Source organism: Scyliorhinus torazame, chromosome 7 (assembly GCF_047496885.1).
Source record: "Scyliorhinus torazame isolate Kashiwa2021f chromosome 7, sScyTor2.1, whole genome shotgun sequence".
NCBI classification, from domain to species: Eukaryota; Metazoa; Chordata; class Chondrichthyes; order Carcharhiniformes; family Scyliorhinidae; genus Scyliorhinus; species Scyliorhinus torazame.
In genome coordinates this window covers 11,414,417-11,428,384 of record NC_092713.1, presented here as the reverse complement: position 1 = coordinate 11,428,384, position 13,968 = coordinate 11,414,417, and the positions used below count along the sequence as shown (strand labels likewise).

The following is a 13,968-nucleotide window of genomic DNA, read 5'->3' as shown; positions in this document are numbered from 1 at the left end:
AAGCCTCATCGGCCAGGAGGGCCGTGTCCAAACTCCATGTGGGGGGGGGGGGGGGGGGGGGGGGAAGGCCAGGAGAGGAAGGAGAACTCCTTCTCCCCTGGGTGGGCAAACTACCATGGGTTCACTGACCCCATCTGTACCACGAATATGCAGAGTTCTTTCACCATATTGGAGGTCTTCCCTGTTTTGGACCTGTCCATCGGTGGGTCCTGTACACAGCGCAAATCGTCGACCCACCCCACAAATAAGTCAGTGTGTGTCAATGACAGGGATTTCCGCCATGGTGTTCTTATTTAATTCCGTGACATTCCAGTTGGGCGGGTACACTTTGACCATGACATACCGGACCTTTGGGTCCGTAACGATCCTCATCAGTAAACATCGCCCTCTCATAGCTACCGCCTGGCTCTTGTCCCGTAGCAGGAATGGTAGGTCTTCCCATCCAGCCCTTCTTACCCGCAGTCGGTCCTTCTCCCTCAGATGCATCTCCTGAAGGAAGACCATGTCAGCTTTCATACTTTTCAGATGGGCGAAGACTCTGGATTTTTTCCCTGGGCCCTGAAGTCTTCTGACATTCCAGGTGACTACCCTGATGGAGAGTTTCTGCCCCCCCACCCCCTCCTCCTGTGGGGGTCAACCATATTTACCTGGTGAATGTGCCCCTGCGCTCTGGGGTTTCCCTTTGTTCAGGGGCCACCTAACATGGCTGCTAACCATGTGTACGCCTTGTGGGCAAGCCCTGCACTCCAGGGATTCATTTAATTCAAGGACCCCCCGAAGTGGTTGCTTGCGGTGTCTTTGTGGTCCAAGTCGCCACAGGAGGCCTGTTGTAGCCAGCCTAATGCCCTTGCTATCTTTGCTCTCATTCCCACTTTTCGCTCTCTCTCTCTTCCTCCCCCCCCCCCCCCCCCCCCCCCCCCCCCCCCCTGGTTGTTCCCCAGCTTTGGGTTTTAGACAAAGTGACCAACGGGCTCTGCCTATTTCTGGTGGGTTGAAGAAACTATCTCTTCCCACCAGATTGCCCAGTATTTGGGTCACAGTCTGTAGGGTTCCTACCTTAGATTTCCTCCAGCAGGACCACAGTCCATATGTTTTGGCGCCTCGATCGTTTTCCTGATCGATTCCCCTGCGTCGTGACTAACTTTGATATTTCCTTTTCCAGGGCGATGATCTGATTGCTCTGGTCTGTTGAGGCCTTCTCTAGCTCCTTAATGGTGCTTTCCTGGGTTTCCAATCGTCTTTCCGCCTTGTCTAGGGCCACCTGAATGGTCAGCAGAGCTTCACATCCGCCACCCTGACCGCAGCCTGGATATCGGTTTTGGTCTCCTTTCTATGTTCTCTCAGTTCCCTTCAGAGAAACATCCTCCAATCACCCCCTGGTGAGGGGAGCTCCATGTTCGTCAGTCGAAAGTCTGGCGAGGCCCGAGTTTCGTCTCATGTGAAATGAAATGAAAACTGCTTACTATCACAAGTAGGCTTCAAATGAAATTACTGTGAAAAGCCCCTAGTCGCCACATTCCGGCGCCTGTTCGGGGAGGCTGGTACGGGAATTGAACCGTGCTGCTGGCCTGCCTTGGTCTGCTTTAAAAGCCAGCGATTTAGCCCAGTGTGCTAAACCAGCCCCTGTCTGCCGGCTTAGCCATTTGCTTCTCCGGCTTTTTCCACTTCTTGTTTCTACACTGCCTCTGGAGTGGCAGTTGTTCGGCATCTCCCTAAGTGCTGAGGTTAGTTGAAGAAGTGCAGGGATATTTTTTTCCTTTGCAATAGCGGGCTATTTGCCACACCAGTATACTGGGTCTGCCTGTGTTGTAACCCCCACGAAGACCACAGGGAACACAGATTAATCATCCCATGGGGTTCGTGGAGTCAGAGTTCTTGTTTTGGGCATGTGGAGGCTCGCTAGGAGGACCTTTAATACTGCAACCCAAATGGGGTTCCCAATGGTCCTGAGCAGGGACGATAGCGTTGGTTGCCATGGTTACTTTTCTTTTCAAGAATATACATTTTTGCCTCGCCTATGCTGCAGTTAAGTGGTGGGTGGGTGGGTGGGTGATGGAATAAAAAGGCAAAGGAAACTTCTATCTCGCCCTCCTCTTCTTCGGTTCTTTGCCAGAAGACAGGTCCGACCCACAGCTCTGCAATATTCACCACAAGTAGAGCAAAGGGGTAGGGTCCTAAGCCCGCCACAGCCAGAACAGAGAACAAACACCATGGTGGTGTACACCAATCTGATCCACGCTGGTTATCCAGCCAACTGGGCCAACCAACCCCACAAGAGGTCCAAGTTACCGTGGCAACATGCACGTTCTCACGCATGTTATGGTCTGGTGCTACGAATAGTGATGATAGAGGCTTTTCTTTCCATCACATGGCCGACAGATAATCTCTCCTCTCTCTCAACTGTCTGCCAATAACATATACTGGAAGGATTTAAAAGGTTTATAAATCAACTTGCTTTGCTGCGTCACAAATGTACCTTCCTTGGCCATCAAGAACTGGGTGGGACTTTTTGTAATATTTGTTCATGGGATGTGGGCTTCGCTGGCTGGTCCATGATTTATTGCCCGTCCTGAATTGTCCTTCAAAAAGTGGTGGTTGAGCTGCCACGTCTTAAACCACTGCAGTCCAAATCTATGCCCTCTGATTCTTGACCCTTGTGCCCTGTTGACACCATAAAATCTCCTCTCTACTTTCTGTTCCCAGGGAGGGCCTCTGTTGCCCATTCTATCCATGGAGTTTAATCTTTAATAATATTTGTCACAAGTAGGCTTACATTAACACTGCAATGAAGTTACTGTGAGAAGCCCCTAGTCGCCACATTCTGGCGCCTGTTCGGGTACACGGAGGGAGAATTCAGAATGTCCAAATTATCTAACAGCACATATTTCGGGACTTGAGAGAGGAAACTGGAGCACCCGGAGTAAACCCACGCAGATAGAGGGAGAACATGCAGACTCTGCACAGACAAGGACTCAGCTGGGAATTGAACCTGGGACCCTGGCGCTGTGAAGCAACAGTGCTGAAGCCCCTCATCCTTGGAACCAGCCTTGTAAATCTTTGCTACACCTCGCGAAAGCCTTTGCATCCTTCCCAACTTTGTGACCAAACCATTGTTTTATTAAAAAACATCATAGTTTGTATTAGTACCACATTGCACAGCAGAAAAAAAATCTTGTGACCACAAACCAGGAAAAAGACAGCAGATAACAAATTTGTGTGCCAACCAGGTGTAAGTCTGCTTTGTGACCAGATTATTTTACTGGTAACATTTTGAGTAACCTATCACCTTACCCAACATTAGAATAGTTACCTAAATGAGCCCTTGCTGCTCAGAACATCCAGGTGGAAAGATTATGTAAAAGGTTTAGTGCTTCTGTAAAGTAGTCACTAGAATTAGCCTTTTAACCATCAAACACCTCATCCATACCTTACTGTGCTTCAAACTATTTCTACATTAGATCAATGGACAAGGATAAAATATAGTTTTAATATTGAAACAGAAAATCATTTTTTTCACTTTCATGTCAATACCCAATTTCAACTGTGGATTATGTTGTTTATCAGCCCAGGATCACGAGAGCAGCTGATAATCCATATTTTAACTGCTTGTTGGTTTTGGGTTGGGAGGGGGCATGAATTGGGAAGGAATAGCACAGAAATATTTAATAAATCTTCTCACTTTTCAAAAAAGAAATATGCCAGAAGGTTGTGACCATGATCCAGAGATTTGAGCTGAAACTCCAGCCGGAACATGTGGAGCGCTATTCAAGTTATCTTTAATTGACTAAATTAAGCTATGGTAAAGTTGGAGAGTGATGTTATTAAAACTGTATCAAACCTTGGTTAAACCTCACGAGAGTACGGTGCATAATTCCAATCACCATATTACACAAACGGAAATAGGAGTACAGGTTTATGCACAAAAAAGGATTCACAAAGATTATACCAGCAATGTGAGGTTATGCCCATTAAGAAAATATTAATTGGCTGGGTCTCTTTTCTCTTGAAAGGAGACGCTCAAGAGATAGAATCATAGAATTTACAGTGCAGAAGGAGGCCATTCGGCCCATTGAGTCTGCACAGGCCCTTGGAAAGAGCACCCCACTGAAGCCCACACCTCCACCCTATCCTCGTAACCCCATCTAATCTTTTGGGACACTAAGGGCAATTTAGCACAGCCAATCTACCTAACCTGCACATCTTTGAACAGTGGGAGGAAACCGGAGCACTCGGAGGAAACCCACGCAGACATGGGGAGAACATGCAGACTCCACACAGACAGTTACCCAAGCCGGGAATATAAGTTGTTAAAATTATTAAAGATTATTGAGTAGACAGAGAAAATCTGTTTCCTCTTGTGAGGGAAAGAAAAACCATCAATATAAGACTCACCACAAAAATTAAGTAGGAAATTCAGAAGTAACACCTTTACCCAGATTGACAAGAATGTGAAACTCTACTACAGGGAGCTGATCAAGCAAACAGTTGAGAATGCATTTAAGGGGATAAGGTATAGACTTAAATGAATACTTGTGCTCCAGAACTTGCCACACTCCTAGCCAAGCTGCTCCAGTACAGCTACAACACTAACATCTACCTAGCAATGTGGAAAATTGATCAGGTATGTCCTGCACACAAAAAAGCAGGATAAATCCTACCCAGACAACTACTACTGTCCCATCAGTCAACTTCCAACCCAGGCAACTACTACTGTCCCATCAGTCAACTTTCAACCATCAATAAAAGTAATGGGACGAATCATTAGCAGTGCAATCAAGCAGCACTCACTTAGCAATATGAGCTATGAGGAACGGTTGAATAAACTCGGTTTGTTCTCACTGCAACGACGGAGGTTGAGGGGCGACCTGATAGAGGTCTACAAAATTATGAGGGGCATAGACAGAGTGGATAGTCAGAGGCTTTTCCCCAGGGTAGAGGGGTCAATTACTAGGGGACATAGGTTTAAGGTGCGAGGGGCAAGGTTTGGAGAAGATGTACGAGGCAAGTTTTTTTTCCACAGAGGGTAGTGGGTGCCTGGAACTTGCTACCGTAGTTTAGTCGGGCAGCAGGGTCGGCACGGGCTTGGAGGGCCAAAGGGCCTGTTCCTGTGCTGTACTTTTCTTTGTTCTATTACCACTCACTGAATCTCCCACTATCAACATTTTCAGGTTACCATTGATTAGGGTTACCATTGATTAAGAACTCAACTGGACGAGCCATATAAATACTGTGATTAAAAGAGCTAGGAATCTTACGGCAAGTACTCATCGCCCGACTCCCCAAAGCCTGTCCAATATCTACAAGGCACAAGTCAGGAGTGTGATGGGATAGCCTCCGTGAGTGCAGCTCCAATAACACAAGAAACATGACACCATCCAGGATTGGGTGCTTGATTGACACCCCATCCACAAATATTCACTCCCTCCACCACCAACACTCAGTACAGCAATGTGTACCATTTACAAGTTTCATTATTCAGCACCATCCAAACCCATGACCACTACTACCCAGGGCAAGGTCAGCAGACACACGGGAACAACACTACCTAGAAGGTAGTCAGAAGGTAACAGCCTCCCCGAACAGGCGCCAGAATGTGGCGACTAGGGGCTTTTCACAGTAACTTCATTTGAAGCCTACTTGTGACAATAAGCAATTTTCATTTTCAAGCTCCCCGCCAAACCTCGCCATTCCTTCACTGTCACTGGGTCAAAATCCTGGAACTCCCTCCCTAACAGCAGTGTGGGTGTACCTACACCAGACTGCAGCAGTTCAAGAATGTGGCTCACCTTTACCTTAGAGGGTAATTAAGGATGGGCAATGAATGCTGGCTGAGCCAGTGAAGCACACATCCCTGGATTGAAAAAAAAATTGCAAATTTAAGTTGTTCCGTAGGTGGCTGTGCTTTCTGCTGCCTGGGCCCCAAATTCCGGAATTCCTTACGCAAACCTCTTTTCTCCTCTTAAAAAGTTATTTAAAACATACCACCAATCATCAACCAGTCCAAAGACGTGCAAGGTTAGGTGGATTGGCCATGCTAAATTGCCCTTGGTGTCCAAAAAGGTTGGAGGGTATAGTGGGTTATGGGGATAGGGTGGAAGTGAAGGCTTAAGTGGGTCGATGCAGACTCGATGGACCGAATGGCCTCCTTCTGCACTGTATGTTCTATGTATTTGCCCTAATATCACCTTGTGCGCCTCTGCCAATTTTTGCTTCATAATCCCCTTGTGAAACACTTCAAAATGTTTTATTTCACTAAAGGTGCTATGTAAATGTTACTGCTGCTAGAGGAAAGTGGTGTATGATTTCTTGTTGGATTGACCGATATCATTTGTGTGCAACTTTCTTTTATTTCGGTTTTCATCAAAATATGCACCCCCTTTCCTCCAAGTCTTGTGTGCTTTGCTGATATGGAATAAAAGGCTAGAGTTTCTATTAAACATGGAAAGCATCTATAAGTCACAGTAAAAAGTCTAACAACTTCCTTCTATGATTAAGTGTCAGCTGTTGGCAACAGGAGTCTTACTAATAACATTTATTTTTCATTTATAAACAGCAGTTGCGCATTTCATTAAACATAAACCAGGTGTATTTTCAAACCTTGTGGTAACCAGGGGCTTTAATACCAGGAGGTGAACTACTCAAATTCATTTGGTAACAATTTTGGAAAAATGCTTAGGTACACAACTTCATAGATCACTACTGAATCCCTTTACAGGAAATTCCACTCAAGAGCATAAAACTCCTTTGCCAATTATTTTTTTCTAACCCCACACATTTTTCATTGCGACCACACATATTTCTTTGGACGTGGTATTTTGTCTGCAGACTTGAACTGCCTTTATGATGGTGAACCAGCAGAAAGATAATTCAGGCCAGGGCCAGATTCACTGAACAGGTTATCAGCACAGTCATAATACCATCCCACTGCTGGTAGTTTCAGGTTAATCATACTTCAGTGTCCCAATGCCATCGGAGTGCACACAGAAAAGTGATCAGTGTGTCTTTCCAGCACCAGAATGTCTTTTACATAGAAGTTTAAAGCCTCAGCCTCCCAGCTGGCTAATGTCTTATAATCCTGATTTCAACAGGGAGGCTAGATGGAATTTGAAAAATGTCTAGTTTCCTGTTTGACTGCTATTCAAAATCATTTCCACATGACTGTCAAGTGCTCAGCGTGGCTGCTTTAAAAGATACATCCTGTTATCTGATTTCAATGCCCTCTGACAGCGAACAAACATACCAGCTCATCTGTCAAATTAAATCTAACTAATGACAGCAGACAAAAACAAATTAGTGATGTATTAATACTAATGAGTTTGCATGTTCCTATGATCAATTATTCAAATGTTTTAAAAAGCCAGCGGGAGAAAAGTTTAAACCTTTGAGAATGGCAGCCAGGATGAAGTGCATAAACACTATGCCTCTGAAGATATTGAATTCATGCTAGGAGTTGCTTGGTAGTCACGACATGATTATAAAAAGTTTCCACAAAATTGGTAAAAGACTTCCCCATGTGAAATTAATCCCAAGGATACCCAGTTCAGAGAAGATTCAAATATACCCTGGAATGTTTGAAAAGATATGCTGCTATTTAAAGACAACCGGAGACAGCATATTTAGATCACAGCTACTGGATATCAATGCTTTAATTTATGATCTTTATCCTTCCCCTACATATTAAACTTGGTTCAAATAAATTGGGGCATATGTAATTGATACATATATTTTTTGCTGTATGGGAAGTCCAGCCACAGAACTGTATCAAGGACAATATCTCAAATGTGCCAGGATGATTTCGGTAGTTAAATTCAAGCAGGAAAAAAAGTACACAATACTAGATTACATACCATCACCCATGATACCACAATTGCATCCGCAGTAAATTTGAGAATTTATTAATCCCACAAGTGATGGAAGTGCATAGTATCTTAAATAATGGTGCAGATAAGCAATTGGAAGTTAGCATTACAAATTGCAGTGTTGAATGGGAGAATCAGAACTGCATGCACGCAAGAACCCTTGGAGAAAGCTCCCTTCACAGCAGTTAAAATCTCTATCAATAAAGAGCTGTTGGCTAAGACAGCTCTTCAAATCGGTGGAAATTTAAAGGCCTAAGTTTAACAACAGTCGATTATACAAAACACACTATTTTCCATAGAGACAATTTTGAAGATAATTTATGCTTTGATTTTATTCATTGCAAAGCACTGTGAAGAAGTTGCATGGCAGTGTTGGGGCTTTTAATGACTTTCTAAGCTGTACAAGCAACAATATAAACAAGTGCATCACAGCATGAATGCGTTTATTAGAACTAAAATATGGGTATGAAGCCAAGAGCATCAAACAAAGGAAATAGGAGCAGGACCATATGGTCTACCAGGCTTGCTCCATCACGCAATAAGATTAATGCCGATCATCTACCTCAATTCTCCTTTCAGACCATGCACATTAGCTGTAATTTTGTGATTTTTAATTCTGCTTAAAGCAAATACTGGAGGTGTGAAACATGTTAATTTTGGGCACCAGAGCCAGCAAACAATCCTGAAGCAAAGTTGAAGTTGTTCTCACCTGACAGTGTCTTGGAGACACGCCTAGCGATGGTGACATTTTCTACAAAAAACAACCCGTGTAACCTCCAAATTAAGTTACCAAATGCTAGAAAGGAGTATTTCATGTTAAGAATGGTAAATTGGTTTGAGATGGTCCAATCTACTTTATTTATATTTTACCAATAATTGGCTGCATTTAATTCCAAGATTCAAAAAGGTGAAAGTACAACATGCTAACACAGTTCTGCAAATAATGTAGACTGACTTGGTCACAGAACGAGAAATGCAATGCATTTGGAGCCTTACTTTGTCATGCTTATTACCTATATTAATTTTTTGATGGTGAATTGAAATGCTGAATAGGGATTGTGTCAAATTAGGGATTTAATTAGCTCAACACGTTAGACCTATTGTGACTCATTTTGAAAAAAATTCAAACATAGGGACAGGAGTATAATTAATTTCTGCCATTTGTTCTGGACTTCCTCAACAGTGGAAAGTTCCCTATCTGTCCAATACAATCTTCAATCATCTTAAACTCCTCCACTAGATTACTCCTTAGTCTTCTTTATTTCAAGGAATACAAGCCTAGTAGTATATGCAACACATCCTCAAATGGGTCTAGTGACTAGTGGGGTACCGCAGGTGCCCGTGTTAGGACCCCAACTGTTCACATTATATATTAATGTTTTCTCTCCAAATTTGCAGATGACTCAAAGTTGGGTGGGGCAATGAGCTGTGAGGACGATACAGAGATGCTTCAGTGTGATTTGGAGAGGCTGGGTGAGTGGGCATATGCATGGCCGATGCAGTATAATGTGGATAAATGTGAGGTTACAGTAGCAAAACTAGGAAAGCAGATTATTTGAATGGGTGTAAATTGAAACAGGTGGATACACAGCGAGACCTTGGTGTCCTCATGCATCAGTCGCTGAAAGTAAGCGCACAGGTATAGCAGGCAGTTAAATGTGGCAAATGGTATGTTGGCCTTCATAGCGAGAGGATTGGAGTATAGGAACAGGGATGTTTTACTACAATTGCAGAGGGCACTGGTGAGGCCACACCAGGAGTACTGGGTACAGTTTTAGTGTCCTTATGAGGAACGATATTCTTGCTATGGAGGGAGTGCTGCGAAGGTTTACCAGGCTGATTCCTGGGATGACAGGATTGTCTTACGAGAAGAGACCAAGTCGTTTAGGATTATATTCATTGGAGTTTAGAAGAGTGAGGGGGGATCTCATAGAAAAATTCTAACAGGGTTAGACAGGGTAGATTCAGAAAGAATGTTCCCGATGTGGTTTTTTTTTGGGGGGGGGGGGGGGGGCGGGGTCCAGAAATATGGGTCTTAGTTTGAGAATGAGGGGTAAACCTTTTAGACTGAGAAGAGAAATTTCTTCACCCAGAATTGTGAATCTGTGGAATTCATTACCACAGAATAGTTGAGGTCAAAACATTGCGTGATTTCAAGAAGGAATTATTCAAATACCTCTATTGTAAAACATGTTATTGCTGCATTAGCAAATAATAGTTACTCCTACGGGGGTAGCGCTCATGTCTCATGAAGCAGGGAAGAATTTAATGACATACAAGGGCTAATCCCGCCTCCCAGGCTCAATTGTGTACAAACTAGATATTTACAATGCCGAAAATATACTTCAAATCTACATGAACTATAATTTAACTCCTGAAGTTCTAGAAAATTTGAGAATAAGTGAGACAGTAAATTCCAATGGGTACTTGGATAATTTTAAAGAATCTGCATAATCTTTACAGGGCAATGGTTTCCCATGATGCAATACAAACAGCTTACCTGAAGTTAGAGGTCTGTGGACACAGACCTCCTCCACACTCGCCCCACTCTGACACTTGCATTCACAGATTTGCCTCTGCAACTGCCCACTGTCCGTGGAATTGGTAGAATTCACAGAATTCTCCTGATTCACATCAATTGCTGGAGCTACCTGGGCATCCTTCACACTTTCAGAGCAACTTGAAGAGGTCACCACAGTCATTGGTCCCTTAATCAAGTCACCAGCAGGCAATGAACATTGCTTCACCTGCAAACTGATGCTTGAATTATCAATTCTAGCCACAGAAGTTCTGGGACGGGATTGAACTTGTGGTAGATCGACTTCATCATCTTCTGGGATGGGATTGTACCATATTTCCCCCTCATCATCTGCATCATTTTCTTCACTATGATCCAGAGTATTCTCTGCAGTTTGTTTTGGGTCATTTTGTCGGATATGCTCTCTTGGTGGATCTGCAGGCTGCTGCCCACTTTCTTGTAAGGCGTTTGGGTCACTTGCATAATTTGTGAGCTCTACTGTTCCGGGAGCATTGGTCTCTTCATTCAAATAAGAGTTCAGAGTACTTTGCTGCAGCCAGTTCCTTTTTTTGGACACCGTAATGTTGTTTATGTGTGGCCTGCAGTCGTTGAGTTCATTAGCTTCATTGGCTTTCAATTCTCTCTTGTTAACTGAAGAAGTATGAACATTTTCAATCAGGTCTTGATTGAGGGGGGAGGGGGAAAAGAGGAAAAAAAGAAACAAGTCAGTTTAGGTGAAAACAGTTGGAATGTTTAACCAAACATGCAAAATAGGAAAGACACATCCAGATAAAGTTCTATTGCACCTCTTAAAATAGATAGCATTCCAAACCTTGCAATCCAGAGTTTACTGGAATTAAACAGTTCTTCATTATAAAGTGTCTATGTACTGTATGGAATTAGATTTGCCAATGTCACAGGCTTCAATTACATTCAAAAATATTCATCTTTACAATTGTTGCATACTTCAAAAACTTGCAGAAGTTCACACTTCAAGTTCTCTATAATTCTTGCAAGTCCTTGGATTTGTTAACACAATGTGCACCACCGGCAGATTTTAATTACAGTTTCCAGAGTGGAGATGGATGTTCTGTAAAATCCCAGGTATATATCCACTACATGAAATATGAAAGCTGGTGTTATCCCACAAATAATTCAAGTGGCCAAATCTTATCCAGACAGTAATAAGAAATAGTAGTTAAAAAGGTAACCAATTGGTATTTCTTATTTCTTGAAAATCTGGCCCAGTGCTTTATCTGGCCTCAGTAAGGTACAGTTTAACTGTGCATGGACACACTTTGCATTTGGAACAAGCACTCCAAGATCTCCAATATTTGGGTTAAAACACTGCAATTTAACATGAAAATAATATGTCCATTTCCACCTGGCAAAACAGGCAACTCAGGACTGCCATGTTGTTCTAGGTGTAAACATAACCACGTCACATTGACAAAGATGTGTTTACTTCCAGACTTTGCAGTAGTGCTTGCTATACCACGTACTGCCTTCCAGGCAAATACTTTCACAGGAATGCAGTGGTCACAAAACACGCAAGCCCTGCAACACTTGGTATATTACTACTTTTAAGGGACTACAAATAATCAGCACGTTTGTACTTGCGCTACATTCCAACAGATTTCAGATAACAGATTCAACTAGTTCTCAATTCTTTCCCAATGCTGATATTATCAGGTGCACTTCACTAACACATGCTTGCTCTAGGAATTAACCCACAACTAAACCACTTTTCAATTGGAAACAATATCTTAAAGAAAGTTGCATGGCAGCTCATTAGGAATGGCTTGTTTATCCATTCACATGCATGTCTGAACCCACCAACAATGAAACAACCACGTTATATAATACTAAACATTTGTCAATAATCCAAGTTCTTGCTACTCCAAATTAACTAGTCCACTTTGAAATTAGACAAACTTATAAAAACTATATTAATACTCAAACAGTTCTACTTTAGGCCTCCAAGACTTGGACCTCAGAAAAAAAAATGGCACATATATAAAGCACCTGTCAGGACCACTGGATGTCTCAAAGCACTTTGGAGCCAATCGAGTACTTTTTTCAAGGGTAGTCAGTCAGTAGCTGTAATGTAGAAACGGTGGCAGCCAATTTACGCACAACTCCACAGTAACCTGATCTGGTGATGTTGACAGAGGGATAAACATTGGCCAGCTGACTCCCCTGCTCATTCCTAAATAGTGTCTTTTGCACCCATCTGAGAGGACCAACAGATTGTAGGCTTAACATCTCATAATTTATAATAATAAAAACTGATCTCCTTGAAACACACAAGATTCTGAAGGAGCTTGATAAGGTAGGCACTGAGCAATCGTTTCCGCTGGTTGGGGAATCGGAGACGCACAGTGGGGGCACAATCTCAGGATAAGGGGCCGATCATTTAGGACTAAGATGAGGGGAAATTACTTCACTTAAAAGGGTAGTCATCTGGATTTCTCTACTCCAGACAGTTGTGGATGCTCCATCATCAAATACAGTAAATCTGGGAAAGGCAGATTTTTGGTCTCAGGGAATCGAGTGATATGGAGGAATGGGCAGGGAAGTGCAGCTCAAGTCCAAGATCAGCTATGATGTGTTAAATGGTAAAGTAGACTTGGCTAGCCATAATGTCTACTTCTACTATTTCTTGTGTTGTGTTTTCATCCGAAAGACAACTCCCTCCAACAGTGCAACCTCAATCAGTACTGTACTGGTGTCAGCCTTGATTTTTGTACTGAAGTCATCAAGTGAGACTGGGACCCACTCATACCTTCATGCAAGCCATGGTGGGCCATAAATTGATGGCTCATAGGAATTAAGAGAAATTAATACATATTTACCCACCAGCGTCAATTACACTGACACGTCCCCGGAGCTGCTTGGGGCCCAATTCGAAAGACCCCTCGTCAGCCCCAGAGCAGTGCAGCTCCGGTGGATACATGAGGCCACGTTCCATTTTTTTTACTGCACTATCTGCTGCAAAGCAGGCACGTTAAAGAGTCCAGTGAAATCGACAGGTCAGGAAGAAGTAATGGCTGAGGTACGTGGATAGGATTTGGGTCATCTGAAGCAGGTGGTTTGGGCCTATAGAGGCGGTCAGGGTGAGTAAGCAGGTTGAAGGTTGTGTGTGTTGGGGTGGGGGGGGGGGGGGGGGGGGGGGGGGGAAGAGATGACGACGCTAATGTTTTCTGTGAAACGATTGGTGGTATGCTGCCAGAGCCATCCAAAGTTTGCGATTTGAATCGCATTTTGAATCACAATATCAAACCAAGCTAGAGTCACAGACAGACTCTCGGTGGTTGTGGCAAGGACTAAACAACATAACGGGCTACAAAGCGAAGCCAAACAGTATCTCTGGCAGCAGCACACCCCTCCCCGATGAACTCAATGCATCAATGCATTCTATGCTCGGTTCGAGCAGGTAACCAACAATCCGCTGTCGAGTGCCCCAGCAGCCCATAATTCACCCATACCCACCATCACAGCTTCCAAAGTCAGATTGGCCTTCCTGAAAGTGAACCCTCGGAAGGCGACGGGCCCGGACGGGATCCCTGGTCGTGCACTCCGAGCCTGCGT

At 43.5% G+C, this 13,968-nt stretch overlaps 1 protein-coding gene across 2 annotated transcripts in view; it reads right to left on the bottom strand.

Annotated features, from left to right (window-relative positions):
• The window catches only part of syde2 (synapse defective 1, Rho GTPase, homolog 2 (C. elegans)), a 153,772-nt gene that overhangs the window by 127,959 nt on the left and 11,845 nt on the right, over positions 1–13,968 (bottom strand). For both annotated transcript variants that reach the window (XM_072510312.1, XM_072510313.1), the window contains exon 2: positions 10,360–11,058. In XM_072510312.1, the coding sequence (XP_072366413.1) occupies positions 10,360–11,058 (699 nt within the window). The remainder of the gene's footprint in view (positions 1–10,359; positions 11,059–13,968) is intronic.